We start from the raw sequence: 20722 nt of genomic DNA, 5'->3' as shown, positions 1-20722 counted from the left end.
AGACATTTTGGTTACTGAATTATTTAAGGGTTACTGATTACTTGCAGTTTTTTCTTCCTTTTTCTCCCCCAATGGACCCCTTGCCCTGCATATGCCAATCTAAACAGTTCTTGCATTTTTTGAGTTCATGCATGCAAAGTACGTTTTCAGATTGGGACTGAAAACTTGAAAGGAGCAATATGAAAGTGAAGGGGACTTGGCAGTGAAGAATTATATTTCAAGTTCTAGTTCTCCATACCTATAATACTCAGGGAATTTGTATGCAAAGTTTGTGTTAGCTTTCTGTCACTATAATAAATACCTAAGACATCAATTTATAAAGAGAATAGGTTTATATTGGCTCATAGTTTTATAGATTTCCATCCATGATTGGTTGGCTCCATTGCCTTTGGGCCTGTGGTAAGGAAGCATATCATGGTGGTAGCATGAGGTAGGACAAAACTGCTCACCTCATGGCTGGAAAGCCAATAAGAGAAAGGACAGGGTTAGGGGTATAGCTTAGAGATTCAGCACTTGCCTAGCATGCATCATGCCCTTGGGTTCATGCCCAATAAAAAAAAAAAAAAAAAAAAAAAAAAAAAAAGAAAGAAAGAAAGAAAAAGAAAAAGGAAGGGACCAGGGAGGGACCCATATTCTTCTTCAGGGACATGTCCCCAATGACCTAATTTCCTCCCACTAGGCCGCACCTCATAAAAGGTCTACTACCTCCCAATAGTGCCTCCCTGAAGAGCAATATTTAGACACTCCATGGGCCTTTGTGGAACAATCTAAACTATAGCTAACTGCCTCTTCTTGCCTCTTTTATCTCCCAGGTCAGCTCAAATCCTGGCTTTTGTTTAACAGCCTCCCCTACAGGTATCAGCTCAAATTAAAAGCTCCTTTTCCATATTCTGGTAACATACTGCTCACCTGACACTTTAATCAGAGCTGACTTGTACTTTCCTTTAAATGTGTCCTGAGCTTTTGTTTTCCACTATTTCAGCTATCAAAGGTACCAGGGCTTAAGGCCACCCTTCTTTTATTCCTTTGTCACAGATGGTACTGTAATCATAGGAATAGCTCAATAATACTTAATTGACTAATTAATAGTTGAAAAATAAATGAATTTGGGATAATTCAGGGACTAAGTAGATTAGGATAGTAGAAATAACAAGTGACATTTTTAAAGTAAGGTTTACAAAACATTCCTCATGTAGTCTCATTTTTTTTTCTCACAGTAACTCAGGAAACTCAATGAGATTAAGTGACTCTCAAAACCCAGACCCTCTAACCTCAAAGCTTGTATTATTTCCATTATTGTTGACTCCCAAGGCTGACTATACAATGACGTCTAGAGACTGCCCCTTCCTGCAGAGCATCCTTACCAGCAGAGGGCGCAAGAATGTAAAAGGGTCTTGGAATGGGTCGGGTTTGCATGCTGGCCCAGCCACCCTGGTCTACATAACCAGGGGCAAATTATTCATTTTTTTTTTTTTTGAGCCTTCTCTTTAAAAATATTAATGATAATGCTCTCACCACCATCACAGGGTGGTCATAGGACAATAAATCACAACTTTCATGTTTCATAAGGGATCATAGAAGCCTGAGGTAGAACAGACATTGATTCTTATTTAATGCTTTGATAAATATTTGAAATTAGTTTGCATACTTGACACTTAAAAAAGAGTTACATCAAGTGGGTAAAGTAATGGAGATTAATGAAAAATTTCAACAGTCAGCAAGAATTCGAGGAAGCAGTTTGGAACAACCTTTCTGGATTGAAATGATAAGTGATTGGCCCCAGCAACTATTTAACTTAAGAAAATAATATTGCATGGTAGTAAGACTTTATCATTGCTCATCAGTGCTCTCTTCATAATAGTAAAAGCAGAAATACCAATTTATTAAATGCACAGGTTTATAACTTATAGTTTCTCCATCAGATTGAACACTGTGTAGCCATTAAAGCAATGCTCTAGGAGAATATTCTAAATATAAAGATGATCAGGACAAGGAGGCAAAGCCCATATGACAAAAACAGCCTGATTTTGATTTTGTTTAAAAATATACACAAGACAAATCAAAATATTAAGGTATTTTAATGGATGAGATTGTTGATTTTTGTTCCTCTTTGCTTAACATTTACCACCTTTGTAATATAGAAAGTTCTTTCTTTTATAGGAGCAGAGTTGAAGTCCTTCATTAAATACTGCCTGCTAGCACAATCAGGCCAGTAGTTATGTAAATTAAGTCAACTGTAATAAAGAGACTTGGATGTTTCAAGGTAAATAAAGTAATTAAAATCCTGATGAAATTTCCCCAAGTGATCACCAAGTTTTGATTTAGCTGCTGTAAGAATGCAGTAAATAGACACCAAGCTCCACTTTTTCAAAAGGCCTAAAAAGGCAGAAAATATGAACAATTGTTCATGTTCATGTAAAAAACCATGTGACCTGTGTGTCCCAGAGCAAATGTAACTTGAAACACACCCTATCTCCTACTCAAGGCTGGCTGCACATCTCTGGACAGTGTGTTTGCTCTCCATTACTTAATTTACTTTCCTGAACTTGAAATGGAGTGGAATTTCAATGTAGAGTTACCTATTAGCTCCAGGGCTAAATTTAAACCTTTAATTAAATTAATCTGTTGATCTTAAGCACATTGCTTCTCCCTCAGAGAAGTGAAGCAAGTTTTTTAGGTGTCACAGAGTTTAATTCAGTGTGACAGTAGTTCTTTATTGCATTTGGGAGGTCACTCAAACTGCCTACAGAAATCCCCCCACGATTTTTGATTGCTTCAGGCGATGGCTCCACCCCCATCCTCACTGGTTGGAGTTGGGGTTGGGGCTTCCACACCTAGATTAGGAGCCGCCCCTCTGGAAGGGTCATAGCGTCCTTGACAAATAACCCACATCTCAAGAAGACAAGATAGGCGTCAAACGGATGTTTATGAAATACGTGCCAGAGTAGCTATCCATATTGGTCCTGGCTTATGGGAGTGGAAAAGATCATAATCCTCAAAAATTTGCAAGGCGACAAGGAGAAAGGAGACTGTTTTAGCCCGTCTCAGTCTCTATAGAAAACCAATCACATTTTAGGGCCAAAGTGAAAATTTATGTTGGTCTTTACTCAGGGAGATGAAAAGTTCCAGCAGTATGAAATAGGGGGGCGGGGGTGTAGATCAGTTAGATCACACGGAAAATGTGCGTGCTCCTCAGCGCATATCTTCATCTTGGGGTCCCTCCCCTGGCCTGCGGATGAATAAGAGACACCTCAGTGGTTAGCTACGCTTTCCGGTGGGGCTGCGGACCTACGGGTGTAACTATTAATAAGACTTATTGGTCGGGTCCAACAGTAAGGCAGGGTCCAGTTAACTTGTCCAAATCTCTGTGTCGCTCCAAATAACTCTCCTGCAGAACCATAAGTCTCCCAGGAGCACATCCCCACGCTGTGACTCACAGGTTCTGTTTGCACCCCCAATTCTCAGAGCTAGCGTGCTGGGGTAACGTGCTCGCCTCCCGCACCTGGCTTCTGCGCGCCCCGGGAGCCACCAACTCTCCCAGCAGGTAGCTGGGACGACCTGCACAGCCCCGCCACGCGCCAGCTCTCCCTTCCTCCTCTTCTTCCTCCTCCTCTGGCCCCTTAGCCTCCCGCCGCTTGCCTCAGCGGCCGCCGCCTGCGGCTTTGTTTTCTTCCCAGGTTTCATTCCCCACACGTGATACTGTGTTATTGCTTCGGAGCGTGAGCGCGGGGCGCGCGCACCTATAAATACGAACACAGGGGCCGGGAGCCGGACCAGCCAGGCGACCCGCGGACGGGCGGACAGCCAACGAGCCAGCAGCAGCAGCAGCCGCCGCCGCCGCCGCACCAGCAGCGAGTGAGGGAAGCGCGCGTGTGGGTCGGCGGCGCCCCCCGCCCGAGCACCGAGGGGCGAGCATGGCCCGCCTGCGGGGGGGTTGGGCCGCCGCGCACGCCGCCTGCGCCCCGCGCCCTACCCAGCCCGGGTCGCCGCGGCTCGCGCCCGCCGCTTAGCATTCGGCGCCGCTCGCTTCTCTGGGCATCGCGGAACTAACGCCGCAGACGGACACAATGGCGGCGGCGACCGCCACCGCCGGCTCAGCCGCTTGCAGCAGCGGCGGCAGCGCTGGCACCGACGCCGCGGGCACCAGCGGGTTGCAGCCGCCGCTGCCGCAGCCCCAGCCCGCGGCCGCCGCACCGGCCCAGCGGCCGCCCGAACCCCCCCGGAAGCCGCGCGTGGACCCACGGCGCCGCCAGGCTGCCCTCTCCTTCCTCACCAACATCTCGCTGGACGGACGGCCGCCGCTGCAGGAGGAGGAGTGGGGCGGCGGCGAGGAGAGCGGAGCAGCTAAGCCCGGAGCGGGCAGCGCTTACGGCGCTAGGACTCGGCTCAGCCTACTGGCCGCCGGCTGCAGCGCGCTCGCCGCACCGGGCACAGCGGCCGCGGCGTTGGCTACTGGGTCTAGCCCCTTCCCACTGCAGCCTTCGCTGCTGCCGCCCCTGGCTCCGGGCGGCCACGCGACCCTGCCCGGCCCCGGAGCGTCGCGGGCGCTCGCTAGCCCTCTGGGCGCGGGCCGGACGTCGGGGGAGCTTTTGCAAACGTCCCGGTCGGCGCCTCTAGCCTCCTGTTCTCAACTGCAGCTGCTGGATGGGCCCGGGAGTGCCGAGCAGGAGGAGTTGGAGGAGGACGATGCCTTTACCACCGTGCAGGTGCCGGCAGCCGCCTTCTTGAGCTCCGGGACCCCCGGGAGTGGGAGCGGCAGTCGGGGCCGTCTCAACTCGTTCACTCAGGGAATCCTGCCCATCGCCTTCTCCAGGCAGATCTCACAAAACTACTGCTCCCTGGAGCAGTCGGGTCAGAGCGGCAGCACCAGCGCCTTTGAGCAGCTGCAGAGGTCTCGGTGAGTACCCTGGACGCTACACGCGCCCTGCTCTGCGTCGCTGTCCACCCCCCGGCACGCCCAGCCTCCCGGTAGTCTCTAGACTGTACTGCACGCACTGGTAGCTCCCACTTTCCCGCGCCCATTTGGATCCAGGGCTTCTGGCCCGAATTCCAAACCATTTGGGGCACGCGAAAGAGGAAGAGAGTCCAGGGGGTGTGTGGTCATACGTGTGTTTGCGAACCTGGCACTTGCAGAGCAGGAGCACCCTGCTAATGTCATGGCCTGGGAGTTGGGAGTTGCAGGAACCCATTAAAAAGGGGCTCCCGAACCTCACAGCACTAGGAGATCCTGAACTTCCTGAAACCCGGTTCAGACCCGGAGGTGCGATCCTCCAGCTGGGCTGGCAGCTGGCGGTCACAGCGTGGTGCGGTGGGTGGGGCTCGCGGCTGGGCGGCGCGCGGGAGCCTGAACTAGTAGCAGACACGCGAGAACCTTCCAAAGTTCCTTTCTGAGTTCAGTGTTGCTGTGGTAGGGGGAAACTTGGCGTTTTCTCTTTGCTTTCCTAAGAAGTGGGAAGTCTTTACATTCCCTTGAGCCCCCGTACCCCATTCCAGGATGAATTTGCTCGAGTTAGTTAAAAGCTTATTTTACCTGCAGGCATACTAGCAAAACCACGAAATGTTTCATATTTACTTACCCAGGAAATGGCAGGAGCTTGTTAGGGACCGTCTGTTAGATTTGTGTGGGACTTGGAGTTTGGGGAGCAGCGGGAGTGGGGAGCAACTGGCGAGATTTATGCCTATTCCCTGGGAGGCTCTGATCTTAAGTCAATCTACTGTGAAGTAAGTTACAACATAGACTCCACCTGGGTTCGGTTGATTTAGCAGAGTGGAGCCTCAGTTTACCCTTCAGGGATAGACCCTTGCCAGGATTCTGAAGGCATCAAGATGAGCTGGAAGAACATTCTCTATTACAGTCTGTCTCCTGTAATGCGCCTGTTTTGATCTGGCCCAAGTAAGAAGGTAGCCTGTTGGAAAACTTCTTGTAATCAAGTCAAAGAACAAGCCGGCTCATCCAAAGTTGACTCTTGCCGGTGGATGAAATCAGGCCGGTGCTGATGTGTATATTGCAGTTCAAGTGCCTGTAGGCTCAAGGGCCAGGGGTGTGGAGTCTGGGAAGCAACCTTGTGATTGCATGGATGAATTAGTGACACTGGGCACAGGTGACAGTCCGCTTCTGGCATTTCTTGTTAGAGCATGCATCTCCCCAGTAGCGGGTGAGTGCGTGGGAGGGGGAATCCCTTTCTGGGCAAGTAGTGCACACTCAGCAGTTTCTGGGCAGCCCTGTATTACTGCTTGACATCGCACACCGGCTCATAATTCTGGAGTTTGAGCCCAAGCCCAGCAGTCAGTGGGTCATGACAGGAATTATAATAAACATACGTGTTATTTTAAGCCAGTGTGCAAGGGCTGGCCTGTGTCACCTGGTAGACAGATGTATTCCCTGTGCTGCAAACAGCTGGAGATCGGATTACCTCTAGCTCTTTCTCTAAGCAGCTAATTTCAGGGATATGGATTATCTTGGGTTGTTATTTCTGAGCCAAAGAACATCCACAATTTTCTCTCTAATCCTATCTCTGTGAACCTTTAGGATGTTTTTCTTGATCCCTCGCACTTCAACACATTAAGATGAGTTAGTATTAAGATGCATCCTTACCTGTCAATCATGTTCATCTTACTATATCTGAATAGTCCATATCTGGTAACTTGATAGGCACTTTTAAAATGACAACTGTCAACAGAAACAGTATCAAATTTGATGTGCCAGCAAGGGAGGATGTAGGGAAAATTAATTTGAGAAGAGGCCTTTTAAGAAAGCCCAGCTTGGCTGAGGAATGGGGTCAAATGTGGCATATCCTAGGACATGTACTGTTTTTCAGACCATTGTCTGAAGTATACTGCTTTTATGATTTCTGAAGTGTACTTTCACCTGGTTTAGAGTACAAACTTATTTGAATAAGGCACGGGTGGGGCCTGTTTTCGGGGCTTCCCTTCCCTTCCCTCCCTTCCCAGTGAGCTCCCTTTCAGAAGCCAGCCTGTGTGCTTTCTGTGTACTACTTTACCTGGATGTCGTTTGCCAATGAAATTAGATTTGCCTTGGGTTCATTTCTAGCTGAATTCCATAGAACTTTTCTGCTCCAAAGTTGAGCTCCCAGATCTCAGCCTCACCAGGAGCTCTTAAAAATGCAAACTCCTCGGCCCCACCCTCACCTGCTTCAACCCAAATCTACATTTTAACCGGAACCCCAGGGGATTCATTTACAAATTAAATTTCGGGAAGCACTGCTTAATCTTTAAACCAGTCCCAAGGAATTAAAACTGATGGGGTGAATTGCTTGAACTTCCAAACTTTGAAATACAATAGGGAGGAAGATTTCCATGCCTAAGTTTAGGCATGAGTGTGTGCTCAGTGAAGAGAGGTGCATGCAAAGATCACACCATTTTTGTATGCTGAACCTTGACATCTATCACATTTGACCCTCACAGCCACCTGTGAGTTCTTTCACAGGTGAGGAGACCGTGGGCCTTAGGGAGGCCTATTAACTACCTTGGACTGGCCCAGCTACTAAGAGGCACTTAAGATAATGGGTGAACCCCATTTGGGCCAGGATAGGAACCTGAGTTTTTTTTTTTTTTTTAATTAATTAATTTTACAATAGAATGCATTTTGACATAGGGAACCTGAGTTTTTGACATCCAAGCCTGACATCTTTTCCCTCGGGCACTCAATCCTTGACACTCTGCCTTACATACAGTGAGGCCACCTATCATGTTTGAGCTGCTGACTGTAAATGTCCGGGATACAGCTTGCAGGTCACTTTGGTGTGATTTGATATCGCAGGTTACTGGTTACCTTGACGAGTCCTGCTTCCTCAAATGTTGAAGTATAACACCAGGGAAGCACACCTGGAGTAGAAAGTAAGAAACTTTATTAAAGGACAGTAAATCAGGGTGGAAGAAGGGGACAGACCCAAAGGTGGAATCCGTCGCTTTTATATGTCTAAAGTTTCCCTTGTTCTCCATTCTTCTCCCTTGTTTATTTCCTCTCATCCTGCAGAGTGACTGGGGGATGTGGATGGCATGGCAGGGGGTGGGGGGTGTGCAGGTACAGGTGGGCTGGAAGGGCCTAGGTGAAGTGCTGGGCAGGAAGGGAGCATCAGCCCAGGGGCATTGGTTAGCAGCTCCCTGTCTGCTCTGGAGTTGCTTCATTTACAACCTTTTTGGGAGGGGGAGTACCTAAGGGCTCTGGAGACTTGAGCATCTTTCCAGTCTCCCAGGGGCTGTTTCCAATCCAGACTCAATTTTCTCCATCAGACCCGATTTAACTAGCTACCCTGACTACCTGTCTTTATATCTGGCTTCAATTTGTACCCCTTTAGTGATTCCTGGCAAGTTTTGCCTCTTTGTTTAGGTCTCCCCGGTTTTGCTGCTGCGTCTTAGGCTCTGTTCTGTTAGACTGTGGCCTGGGGATCCTACTAGCCTTGTGAAGGGTCCCCTGTGGCCTGGAAGCCTGCACTGGGGTGTGCAGAGGCACCCCTGTTGAGTTTCCTCTCTGCTGGAGCAGTGAGACACCCACCAGGAAGGTGTTAATGGGTGAAAGGGAGTGTAAACTTAGAAGGTGTCTTAAGGCTTCTTTTACTTTAAAAACTTCACCCAGGCAGCCGCTGGCAGCAATCCTGATTACTCCATTTCCTGGAGCTTCTGATGGCCACACAGCTGCCCAGCAGCTGTCTCCAGCCCAGGTGGAAGCTCTGTGCCTGCCAGAAGAGTGGCTTGGTGACTGGGGTAGTCCTTAGAAATGGCAAGCGTCTTTTACCTTTTCTGAACACCTGAGTTTGAATCATGCCAAGTGGAGAGTTGGGCCCTCCATGGGAGGAGGGAACAAGGTGCAGAGGAGCCCCTTGGCCTGGGTCCCAGTGCTGTGGCCAGGGCAGCCTTTCCATCCCAGGCAGGTTAATTAGCCCTTCTCCTCCGGAGAGCCTGGGTGATGGCTTGGGCCCTTTAAGCCAGATGCCTGTGGCACTGACATTTGTTGTGGAACATAGACTGAGTGTGGGCAGGGGGTGCTAAAAGCTTCCAGAGGCTAGTCAAATGTTAATGTATTTAGGATGGGGGGGGGGGGAGGCGGGGTCCCTTCAGTGGCACATTCTTCTTTTTGATAGCTGTAGGCTCTGTACTGCTTTGTTCCTATTGTAAGGCTGAGGAAACTGGAGCTCAGATGTGTTAAGTCATTTGCTCAAGGTCACTCAGCCCTCCTCGCTGAGTTCTGGCTCATTCCTGACTGCTTACCCTGGCCACTTAGGGCTTCTGCCTCTCCTTTGTGCACCGCCCCTCTTGGGGTGGAAACTGGGCTCTGGCTGTAAACTGTAACCTCAGTGTCTTGACTGAAAAAGAAAAATGCAAACCGACCAGTAGTTGAGAATCAGCGAGTGGGAAGGGAGATGGTCATTCTTCCTTAACTTTGTCACCACCTGGCCATGTGACTTTGATCTCCCTAGCTTATTGCTTAAGTTGTCTTTGAGCCATTTTCCCAGCCACAGTTACAGAAGCCCAGGCTGCACGCAGTCTCAGGCCAGGCCCGGCTCTGGTCAGGACACTTTCCAAAGTCTACGCCTGGTTTGTGCCTGGCTGGGAGTTAGGCCGTCCACTAGTGGCCCTAGCTGCTGGCAGAGGCATCCCGGTCCCCGCCCACTCCCGTCCTTGTCCTCCTAGAGCCTGTGATGTGGGTGAGCTCAGGAGGCAGCTGGCAAGTGCCCAGTGAGGGCAGCGAGTTCAAGGGTGACCTTTTGCTCTCTGGAAGGGTGGGGCAGTCTGCAGGGCTCTGTACACTGTCCCACAGCTGGCCTGGGAGCTTCCCTCGAGCCTGGAGATTGTTACGTTGTGGATGGGGGCTGCAGACAGGAGGCTTTGAGCAGAATGGGAAGAACTGGTGGGTGAGGTGGTGACCTCATGTGGGACAGAGACTTGGGAACCCTACCTTCTGGGCCAGGTGGGTTCTTAGGAACCCTGGTGGAAATAAAGGATTGGGACAGATGAGTCTGCCTTCTTGTCCTGATCTAGCATTCCTGTGGCCCAGTGCAGGGCCTGGGACATGTGGGAAATTGAACTCTAGGCACCAAGCAGCTGTGAGTCTGTTACACAGCACTGGTCTCAGAATGCACATTAATGAATGAATGAATGAATGAATGAGTGAGTGGAGTAGGGGGAACTGGAGTAGCAGGGAACCCTCAGCTGTAGGTCTCCTAGCTGGACAAGAACTTAGGGACATCCAAGCTGGAAGCCACCTTGCCTGACAAAGTGGTCAGTTCCCCAGTCAACACCCCATTCCTCCGGGAGGAAGTGATCTCTATAACTTAGTGGCTAAAAGCCTCAAGTTCACAAAGCGCTTTTGTAGACATTGACTTCAGCCCCAGAAGGTAGGAGTCTAAGGTCACGCAGTGGACTAGGGGTGGCATTAGGTGCTTTGTTATCTGTCAGGTATGTAGTAGAGGAAATTCTACTAATGAGACTTAATGCCTTGCATCACTTATTCATTCAACAAACATGGAACATAATGAGTATCAATTATGAGGCATCACTGTGCTAGTCGTAGGAGATAGAGACATAAAACCAGGTCCCTGACTGTGTTGGGTGACGTAAGCAAACAAGCATTTAGCACAGTGATGAGTGTGTGGTTAGAGGTGAACTTGGTGTTTGAGCCCCCACAGAGTGGGACTCTTCTGACCCTCCCCTGTGGGAGGCCTTGCAAATGGCCTAGGACACAGTATTTTTATTTTTTTTTTTAAGATGTAATTTTTTTTTAGTTTTCAGTGGACACAACATCTTTATTTTATGTGTATGTGGTGCTGAGGATGGAACCCAGTGCCCCGCGCATGCCAGGCGAGCGCGCTACCACTTGAGCCACATCCCCAGCCCCACAGTATTTTTATTTAACAAACATGGGACAGGCATTATTCTAAGCACTTTATAGGGACTGAATTCATATATAGCACCCCTGTTTCAAAGCACAGAGAGGTTAAGTAACTTACCCAAGGTCTCTGAGTCTGAATGTGGGAACTGGGTTGGCAGCTAGGCTCCAGGATTTGCAGTCTTGCCCACTTCACTTGGCTCTGTGGACTACGGGCCAGACTCACAAATGCTTGTTAAACTGGCTTCCGCTGAACCTGGCAGAAGTTGACCTAAATAACCTCAAAGGTCACCACGTACTCTGATTTCCTTATTTACATTTCTACCTCTCTGTCATTCAGGGAGGATCTTTGTGCATGAGGACCCAGAGGCAGGGCCAGGGTGGACAGGGATCACTGTGGCCACAGTAGTGAAACCCTGCCCAGATCCCGTCTCCTTTGTTGCCTCTTACTTCTGGCCCTGGCTTGTCAGGGCTTGGGGTCACCCTTGGGAGCACCAGCCTGGCCTCCCCCAGGGTGATGTGGGCTCTGCCCCTCATCCTGACCAGGTTCTCATCCACGAAATGGGAATAATAACCCTGTCACCCTCCTGGGCCTCTGTATCTTCTCAGTTTCGCCCTTTTCCCCAGGCCAGGGGTTGGCAAACGGTGGCCCTCTGGCTGTGTATACATAACACTCTCTTGGAAACTGCAGTGTCTACTTGTGTATGTGTCCTCTTTGGCTGTCTTTGTGCTCTGATGACAAAATTGAATAGTTGCAACTGAGACCACATGACGTGCAAAACTCTAAGCTATTTTTCCCCGTCTTGTCCCAGGAAAAGGGTGCCACCTCTGCCCTAGCCCAGTGCCCAGGAGGTGTGCAGGGCCCTGGGCCCCACACTCACTGTCTTGGCCTGGACTTGTACCCTGGGGGATGAGGTCGCCTTCTAAGAGCTTACTGGCCGCTTGACCCCTGTCAACCCTCCCTCCCCAGAAAGAACTTGCTGAGACCCACATCTGATCTTGTCAGTCTTAAATTCCTTGTATTTCATTCAAGGCAGCCTTTGGCCCAGTGCCTAGTTTGCCAGTGACACCACTTCTCTTCCCAGATGTACTGTCCCCTGCTCCTTTGCACCCTCGCTGTCCTGTGTTGGCTTTCTAGAGAATACCATCCCTGCTTGGTGTGTGGGCTTCTCCCTGAGGAGGGTCCCTCGCACCTTCCCACAGAATGCTCCCCCTTTTGATGAAGCTTCACCAAGCCCTGCACGCTGTCCTGGCTGACCTTGTCCAGCCCCTGCACTATACCAATTCCTCCTCCCGGCTCAGGGGCTGGGGGCTGGCTTCACCAAAATGGACCACCTGCCTCCCTCTGCAGAGCGACCATGACACCCCAACAAAACCCAGTTGTGTCAGTAGGGAAATCTGATTGCAAGACACCAGGCAAGACCTCTTATTCCTACAAGCCCCACTCCCCCTGGGGCTTTATTGGGTGAAACAGTCTACCTACCACCCTTTTCCTCAGTTTCACAACTGACCTGAGCCGGCCAACTTGACTGTGTCCCTGTCCTTGGGGTGAGGTGAGTCCCGCCTGCCTCTGGGTTTCAGCTGCAGGCAGTAGCATGCTTCAGCTGGACTTGATAGAGGTAAGGCCTCTGAGCTGCTTGGTGTCTTGCGGTCGGTCTCAGATTGGGAGTGTTTACACCATGGGAATTGGCCAGCAGGCTTTTTATCCTGGTTCTAGAGAGCTGGCTTATTAGCATGTGTACCAGGGGCTGTGCCATCCCCGTCTTTTTGTTCCATTCTGCCCTCTGGGGCTGTGCAAATGTCACTATCAAAAGGAAGCATGTGGAACACCAATTTTAAAAGAATCTGCTACTTAGCAAAAAGATGTGACTTTCCCCCAGGGTCACCGGCCACCCATTTTTCCAACCCCTCAACAAAACGCCCTGCCCTCATCGATCAGGTTTCAACTCTCATCCAATTTAAAACCCAAACTTTGGTGCAGATGCTAGAGCTGAAACAGACTGCCTTAGCATTACATGTTAAGGATCATAAAATCATTTAGGGTGTTTTTTTTTTTTGTTTGTTTAAACAAACTGTAATGCTGTGTTTTTATTTTTGTTTGGTTTTTAAGAGCCTTCAGGAACATATAATCAATCAATGTTTCCTGTTTTTTTTCCCCCTCCCTCTTTGTTTGTTAGTAGTTTGGATAATTGCACACCAGTTTATATTTAACGAGGTTATCATTAATGTGGTTTGGGGTTTATTGCTGCACATTTAGTCACAAAGACAAAAGCTTGTAAAATAGAACATGCAATTGTTAGTGTTTGAGGACTTGGAATATTGCAATAAATTTGGGAGTATGTGAAAAAACCCAGTCTTGTCCCTGATTTATAGGATACTGTGTACTTAAATCTAAGGTACATTTTGTGATAAATAGATTAAAATACCGTTCAACAAGAGACTAATAAAATGTTTGAGAATGCCAAAGATTTCTGTGTGCTAAGCGCATTGATTTTTATTTTAAAGCACTTTCCTCATTGACCCAATTATTTATGGAGGAAAATGTCTTTTTTTGATAGTTTCAGGAAGGCAGGGATTAAAAGGAATGGAAGACAGGCAAAGTCTAAATAGTTTTTTGCTGAAAGACAAAAATTGGCATGTTAATGGGGCTGATGATTGATCCAAAGTTGAAAATTAGTTCTCCAGGAAGTATTATTGAGTTGAATTAAAGTTTGCTTTTGGAGGGTGAATAGTGAAGAGGGTAGATGAGATTGCAAATGTCTAAAGTAATTGTGAGATTCAATTTATCTGTCACAGTGTCATGAGGCCCTTGTGGTGATGCACCCTGTAATCCCAGCAGCTAGGGAGGTGAGGCAGGAGGACCACAAGTTCAAGGCCAGTCTCAGATCTCAGCAACTTAGTGAGGCCAGAAGCAATTTAGTGAGACCCTGTCTCAAAATTAAAAGGGCTGGGGATGTGGCTCAGTGTTTGCCTAGCGTGTATAAGGCTCTGGATTCAATTCCCAGTACTGCATGAGGGAGGAAGCAAAAACCAAAATCTAAAACAAAATTATCCATCACAAAATTCACAATTGGTAATCCTGGTGCTTTAAAACTTTTACAAAGTGCTCTCATTTATTTTTTTCATTAAGGCATTTTAAAAAGGTGGTAGAATATCCATCAATTAGAAAGTTGCTATGTGTGGAAGAGCTGGAGGTTTTGTTTTTTTTTGGTACTGGGGATTGAACCCAGGAGGAATTAACCACTGAGCCATATCTCCAGCCCTCTTTATTTTTTGAGACAGTGTCTCATTAAATTGCATTGCTAAAGGCTTCGATAAATTGCTAAGGCTGGCCTTGAACCTGTGATTCTCCTGCTTCAGCCTCCTGAGCAACAGGTCTGGCTGGAGCTGGAGGGTATTTTTGTTTTGTTTGGGTACAGGGGATTGAACTCCTGTGGTGCTTAACCACTGAGCCACATCCCCAGCCCTTTTGTATTTTATTTAGAGACAGGGTCTCACTGAGTTGCTTAGGGTCTCACTAAGTTGCTGAAGCTGTCCCTGAACTAGCTATCTTCCTGTTCTCCTGTTTTAGCCTCCCAAGCTGCTGGGACACCTAACTGGTATCCAGCTGGAGTTTTTAAATCTACATCTTCAGATTTTAAGTTGAGAGTTTAAAAACAAAAACTCTACCATAGTCATATCTTTTAAGAAAACCAAAGGTTCCTGTTGGTGCTTTGAAAATTTCTTCTCCTTCCTGCCCCAAATCTTCATTTATAAATCAGTTAAAAGAACAAAATTCTTAGGCCATTGTTCATGTCAGACCTATTGGCCAGAGTCAGTCAAGGTCAGTATGTTAAAGTACAAAGAAATACTGTGCCTGGGCAGATCAGCACCTTCTCATCAAGCCAGGATGCTGATTTTCACGTGATAACCTCTGGGCTAGGCCAGCAGGACCCTGGGCTGAGGTGAGTGGTGGAAAATTTTCCTAAGGACGGCAGCTGTCTGGATTATAGTTTGGTGTCAGTTCCTTCCCTAGGGGGTGGACTCTTGCTCCTTTTCTGCCCCTCCTGCTGTGGAAGGGGAAAGACTGGTTTTGGAGCACAGAGGCTCTGACCCTGAGTAGCACCTTCTGGACAACTTACTGGACCTCTCTGAACCTTGTTGTCCTTCTCTGTAGAGTGGGGATAAGAATTGCTGCCCTTTGGGGTGTCAAAGTGTTAAAATAAAAAAGCATTCAGCACCTAGTGAGGTCCGCCCCATAGTGACTGAGCAGTAAAGTCGGAGCTGGTATTTCCATTTGCCATGGAAGGTACCAGACCACACCCTGCACCTTCTCTCAGGAAGCAATTGAGAAGTTGGGTGAGGTCTTCCGAGATCATGGGGAGCTGATGTTCTGGAACCCTGAGTGTGTTGTTTTAGTTTCATAAATAGTAAAATCTGAGCCCTGAAGGAACCTGTGGCTCTGACAGTTTCCATCACCAAAATCAAGCAAGGCTGGATGAATTCTCACGCCTGTCCCTGTAGCTTTACAGCAGAGGAAGGATGAGGTGAAGAGTAACAGCTGGTCTTGCCTACACAGGCACATAGAAGAGGCTGTCCTGCCAGGAGTGTCCCTGTCACCCCCAGTGGGGCACCTGTGAGAGCAATGCAAAACTTCCTAGATAATTCCAGGAGGCTCACCTTTGCTCACCCCCTTTTGCAGAAGCCACAACCCTCATTCTGTGGTCTGTGTGAATCTGCCCAGCCCCCACTGCAGGATAACCCCCTTGGGAGTGAGGGCTCCTTGGGGGTCCCATGGGTAATGACCTCGACACAGGGAATCAGTGTTGAATGCTACGCAAACGGCATCTCACCTTTCCCCTCTATCTTCCCTCCCTGTGCTCGGGTTCTTCTGCACGTGGCCCTCACCTTCTGCCTTTGCTCCCCTGGTTAAACAGAGCTAGGTCTTTGTCCAGGGCTCCCAGATATAGCTGCTTTGGCTTTGGGTCAGCAGCGATTTCAGTATCTACTCTGCACACGCATCTGTGTGCCAGCTGGGGTGGCTTGGTCATCCAGAGATGATGGAGCCCGGTGCCTGCTCCAAAGAGGAGACTGGACTGAAAGGGCAGGGTAGGAGCTGAGAGGGGCATTCCTGAGGTGGGAGCCTGTGGCAGACTTAGAGATGACTTTTGAGGTGGGCCTACAGATTGGCTATGACTTGGCCGTGGGTGCTTGATGTTTAAACGTGCTGGATACTCTGTTAAGAAGAGCGAGTTTCATTTCAGAAAGAGCATGTAGACTTTTGAGCAGGGACAGGTGTGACCGGAGCTGGGATGTTAGAAGCTGGAGGCAGGTGCCATGGTGGAAGGAAACCATAGTTGGCCCCATTATTGCTTTCGGGCCAGTGATGGGGCAGCACCTCAGGGTGGGAGCAGGTGAACTGCTACATCATTGTCCGGAAGCAAAAGGAGGAGAGGCTGGGGTCCCACGGTCTCCTCTGAGGGCATCCCTCATGACCCCCCTCTTAAAGGTTCCACCACCCCCGAGTAGTGCCAAGCCTTGAACACAGGGGCCTTTGGGGGACATTCGATCCAGACTACAGCAAGTCCCAGTGCCAAGCCTGAATTGGGGGAATGGGGATCTGTAGGTGGCTGAGGCACCATAGAATTTTGCGGGGGAGGGGAACCCCAAAGGTTTATATTGGAGACATCTGGTTTTAATTCTTTGATATGGCCATAGACCAGTAGTTCTCAGAACGCGCTCTCTGGTCCAGCAGTATCCGGGAATTTGTTAGTAATGCAATTCCCAGACCCTACCTTGGATCTACAGCATCAGAAACCCCTGGAGGTGGTCCTAGCCATCTGTTTCATCCAGCTCTCAGGGTGTGTCTGATGCCCATTCACGGTGATGGACACAGGCAGCTAGACAAAGCACCTGAGTTCCTCAAGCTTCACTGTACCTTCTGAAAAATGGAAACAGTACCTGGTGCTTTTATTAGGAGATATACTTTAATTTTACTTCACGACATTCTAGCATAAATCAGTGGAAGTGACCTCCTAAGCCAGGCCCCGCCGAGAGCCCAGGTGGCAGGATGGAGGCTGTACATAACTGGCTCCTTTTCTGTCTTCCCTGGGCCACGCTGTATATGTGGTGAACTTCTAGACTCGGCTCTGAGTTCTTGCACCTTAGCTGTCCCTGGCAGCCCCCTCCGGTCTGGTGTTTCTCTGTTCCCTCATCTGTGTCTTAGAGCATCTTACATTGACTTCTATTTTAAGGTCTTAGCAGTTTTGTTTTAAACAGTGAAACAGATTTGTTCAGCGCCTTCTACCCAGCCCTGAGGATCCGGGGGTGCATCAGAGAGATGGGGCCCTTGTTATCATGGATCTTCATGTCTAGTCTGGGAGATGGGCTGTAAAAAGGCAATCAGAAAACGACAAGTCAAATACATTCTGGAGAGTGGTGGGGAGGGAATCACTGGGGTCTGAGAACATCTGGTGCATCCAGTGGCCGGGAAAGGCCTTTCTGAGGAAGATGAAGAAGCAGTTAAAGCCATCGAAAGATGAAACACAGGTTTCAGGCACTGGGAACCATATGTTCCAGGGCCCTCGGATGTGAACATGCTTGATCTGTTTAGGAAGAAAAAGAAGAGTGGGGTTGGGGCGCAGTGAATGTGGGGGAGCTGACACACACTGCGAGAGTTCTCTTTTTATTAGAAGAAGCCCCTGCACAGTGCTACCCTGGGTAGCAGTGTGCTCTGGCTAGTGGTTTAAAATCCCACGGATGGCTGTGTGGAGACTGGATTGATGGAGGACAGGCGTGGATTTGGGGAGACATATTTGGGAGCCTTCTGCTTTGGGGGAGAACAATAGTCTGGGCCAGGGCAGAGATCATGAGGGCTTGATGCGCTCCAGGGGTGTGTTGGTGGTGACATTGGTCGTAGAGGAGTTGACTGGTCCCTGCCATCGTGAAGCTTAGATCCAAATGGAGAGAGACTCTTGAGTAATCATACTGCAGATGGAAGGCTGCAGACATGGTTTATGTTACAGGTGGGGGCAGCCTTGACTCTGTTGGCCTGTGATATGTGCCATGTTGGTGGGTCGAGGAAGGCTTGCTTCGGGAGGTGACTGCTGAGCTGAGGTCTGAGGACAAACAGGCAGAGTTGATGAGGACTGGGTAGGTAGTCAGGAGGAGCAGCAGGTGAAGGAGACCGGGGCTAGGACTGCGGCGGATGGGAGGAGCAGCAAGTATGAGGAGGCCAGAGAGAGGCCATTTCAGTGGTCACTGGGACCACAGTGGTGGTGATGGAAGATCTGAGCAGAGTCAGCAGTCACAGGGCAATGGAATGGGTTTGGAGACGGATTGAGCATCAACAGGGACGGAAGAGGGCATCGGGAGACCCCTGGGTTTCTGGTGTGTAAACTGGATGGTGTGGCAGAGAGAAGAGGATGTGATATGATCCAGGGTTACGAGTTTTTAAAAATGCTACCTAGAGGAAAAAATTGTACAGCCTAGGATGACCCTTTTTCTTTTAATTGCCACAGCCCCCCCCCCCAATCTTATGTCTTGCTCTCCTAACAGAAGGGCTTTATCTACAGATTAGAAGTATCTTTTTCTTCTTTCTGTGCTGGGGATTGAAACTCAGGGCTTTGAGCTTCATTCCCCAGCCCCTATAAATAACTCTTTGATGATGTGCATATGGAGAGTTTCCTATTTCTCCCAAAGTTAAGAATGGTGTTTATGCTTAGAGGTCACCCCACATCCTATACTCATTTCTAACTTATTTGGCTTAAAAGTTCTAATAATACCTTTCAAAATAAATGTTGAATGTAACAGTTTTTTTTTTTTTTTAAAGAATCGGATTGCGTGCGTCTAATCATAATGACATATAATTTCTGTGTATTACAGGAAAAAAAAAATCCTTGTGCTGGGTCATTAGATTTCCTGAACAATTCCTAAGTCAGCCTGTACAGATTTTCAACTAATTGCCAGGTGCTGAAGTCTGAACCCTCTCAAATATGAGGGAGGATCTGTTCTCCAAGAGGGGAAAAAAAAAAAAAAAGATATCTGTGGTCAAGCGCACAGTGGTTGCCTGTGGTAACTAAACCAGTTGCCAGCGTGCAGGAGAGGTGTTCTTGATCTGTGGTTCAGAGTCGGGTTGGTGTGGGCTCTGCATCACGGGCAGCAATTGCATATTTCTCTTGTTTTATTGGCTTTTTCCTTAATAATGGTGTGTTTATTAAATACTCACTTTATGAGCTATGGAGCAATATGGAAATTGCTGCACAGCTCAGCTCTGCCCTTTCCTGGTTGGGTGGCTTTAGTAAGTTCCCTGAGCTCCCTGAGCTTCAGCTGTCCTCTATGAAGTGGGGAGATGATATTTAATAATTGGACACCTCATAGTGTGACTGCAAAAAGCAAGTGTGATGATCTCGGTAAAGCACTTATTATAGTACCTGAGACTTAATTCTCAGTATCTGATGTGATTATCATATTTCAGATACTCTTCTGGTGTTTTACAGATTTTGCAGGAGCTGATATCACCATGTAAATGAGGGACTTGAACTTGAGAGTGTGTACTTTTCTCCCCAAGTCCTGGGGAGCCAGCAGGATTTGAATCCTGTCTAACTAAAGAGCATGCCTCTGGGTTCTGTCACCTTTTGACACTGGTAACATTTTGTCTAAAATTTGGTGGCTTTCCTGAGCAAAATAGGTTCTGCTCTAGAATCTGGGTGGTGTTTCCTGACACCTGTGCTCTTTGTCACTTGCACTGTCTAGGAATATATGCTGATGTTCTTGTCATTTACAACCCAGCCTGTGTTTGACTAAGGCTCTGTGTCGGTGGGAAGCTGCTGTGTGTACATGGGATGGTGAAACCAGATTTTTAAAATGGACCCTGTCTGCTACAAACGCAAGTGAATAATTGAGGCCAGGCAGACTGGGAGCAGTGGGAATGATACATTTCAATCCAGTCTTCCTGCAAACAGTTATTTCACAGAGCTGGAAAGAATTTAGCCTGCAGAGCTTAGTAAAGAGGTGCGACGTTCATTCTGCGTAATTTTAGTTCTTTTGGAGCCAGGAAAATAAAAGTCAAGACTGAAATATAAGGAAATGAATAAGATACGTGAAGGCTGGTGAAATCTGGCATAAAAAGAAATATTTACATGGGAGTTCAGCATTGATTTTTATATTGTCACAAATTAGTACCAGATGCCTGCATTTCAGACAGTCTCCCGAGCTGATCTGAGAGTGTGAGTTGGACAACAAGTCACGTTGCCATTTGGAGTGCCGATTGGTGTTTTAGAAGTTTTTCTTTCTTTCTTTTTTTTTTTCCAAAGGGAAAAGAATGTGTATTACAGACCCAGAAAAGAGAACTTTTATAAATGGCAATTAACAGAAGATGCCCAAGGGAGGAAGTCTCCAGTTTCTTTTTATAACCCTGGCAAAAGTAATTGAGGTGACATTTTATTAGCATTGGCATCTCCCGCGTGCACTGGGAGTTAGTTCAGCCTTGTGTAGCCATGTCCAGAGCTGGTCACTGCATTTCCGTTTTCCTTCAACCTCAGGGCAGAGGAGAAGTACAAGAGCATTTCTGTCTGGGGCTGCAGGGCCTCATGTGGGCTCCACGTGGCAGGATCCCTGAACCCTGGTGGGGTGGACCGCATTTTCCCCTAGAGTTGAAAACAGGAGCTTTTTTCGTTTTTGAGTCTTAGGTTTGGACTGAACAGAATTTCCTTATCCTGTAGGCCCCTCTCTCTCTGGCCTTCAAATGCCTCGTGCAGTAAGTTGGGAATGGTCTGATGGCCGTGCCTGCTCCTGGGATGCTCTCGCAGAGGTGTGGCCATGTGAGAATAGGCAGATTTCCCCTGGAAGTTGTCAGAGGCCACCTGGATGGCTGGGAAAGTGGAGTCTATTCTGGCT

General features: G+C 48.4%; 1 protein-coding gene and 1 long non-coding RNA gene across 5 annotated transcripts in view; one reads left to right on the top strand and one right to left on the bottom strand.

Annotated features, from left to right (window-relative positions):
* LOC139702234 (uncharacterized) overlaps positions 1-6699 on the bottom strand; it is a 38696-nt gene extending 31997 nt beyond the window's left edge. Inside the window, exon 1 of one of the 2 annotated variants that reach the window (XR_011704824.1) lies at positions 6596-6699. This is a non-coding gene — a long non-coding RNA (uncharacterized lncRNA). Of the gene's footprint in view, positions 1-5576; positions 6116-6595 lie in introns of those variants that run through there. The other variant, XR_011704823.1, reaches the window with a different exon arrangement.
* The window catches only part of Cables1 (Cdk5 and Abl enzyme substrate 1), a 115265-nt gene continuing 97939 nt past the window's right edge, over positions 3397-20722 (top strand). Inside the window, exon 1 of one of the 3 annotated variants that reach the window (XM_071602862.1) lies at positions 3397-4897. In XM_071602862.1, coding sequence (XP_071458963.1) covers positions 4068-4897 — 830 coding nt within the window. In that variant the 5' untranslated portion in view covers positions 3397-4067. The remainder of the gene's footprint in view (positions 4898-20722) is intronic. The other 2 variants (XM_071602861.1, XM_027935644.2) reach the window with 2 other exon arrangements.

This window comes from Marmota flaviventris, chromosome 16, assembly GCF_047511675.1.
Source record: "Marmota flaviventris isolate mMarFla1 chromosome 16, mMarFla1.hap1, whole genome shotgun sequence".
Lineage (NCBI taxonomy): Eukaryota > Metazoa > Chordata > Mammalia > Rodentia > Sciuridae > Marmota > Marmota flaviventris.
The sequence above is the reverse complement of the archived record's forward strand: the minus strand, read 5'-3'. Positions and strand labels throughout refer to the sequence as shown.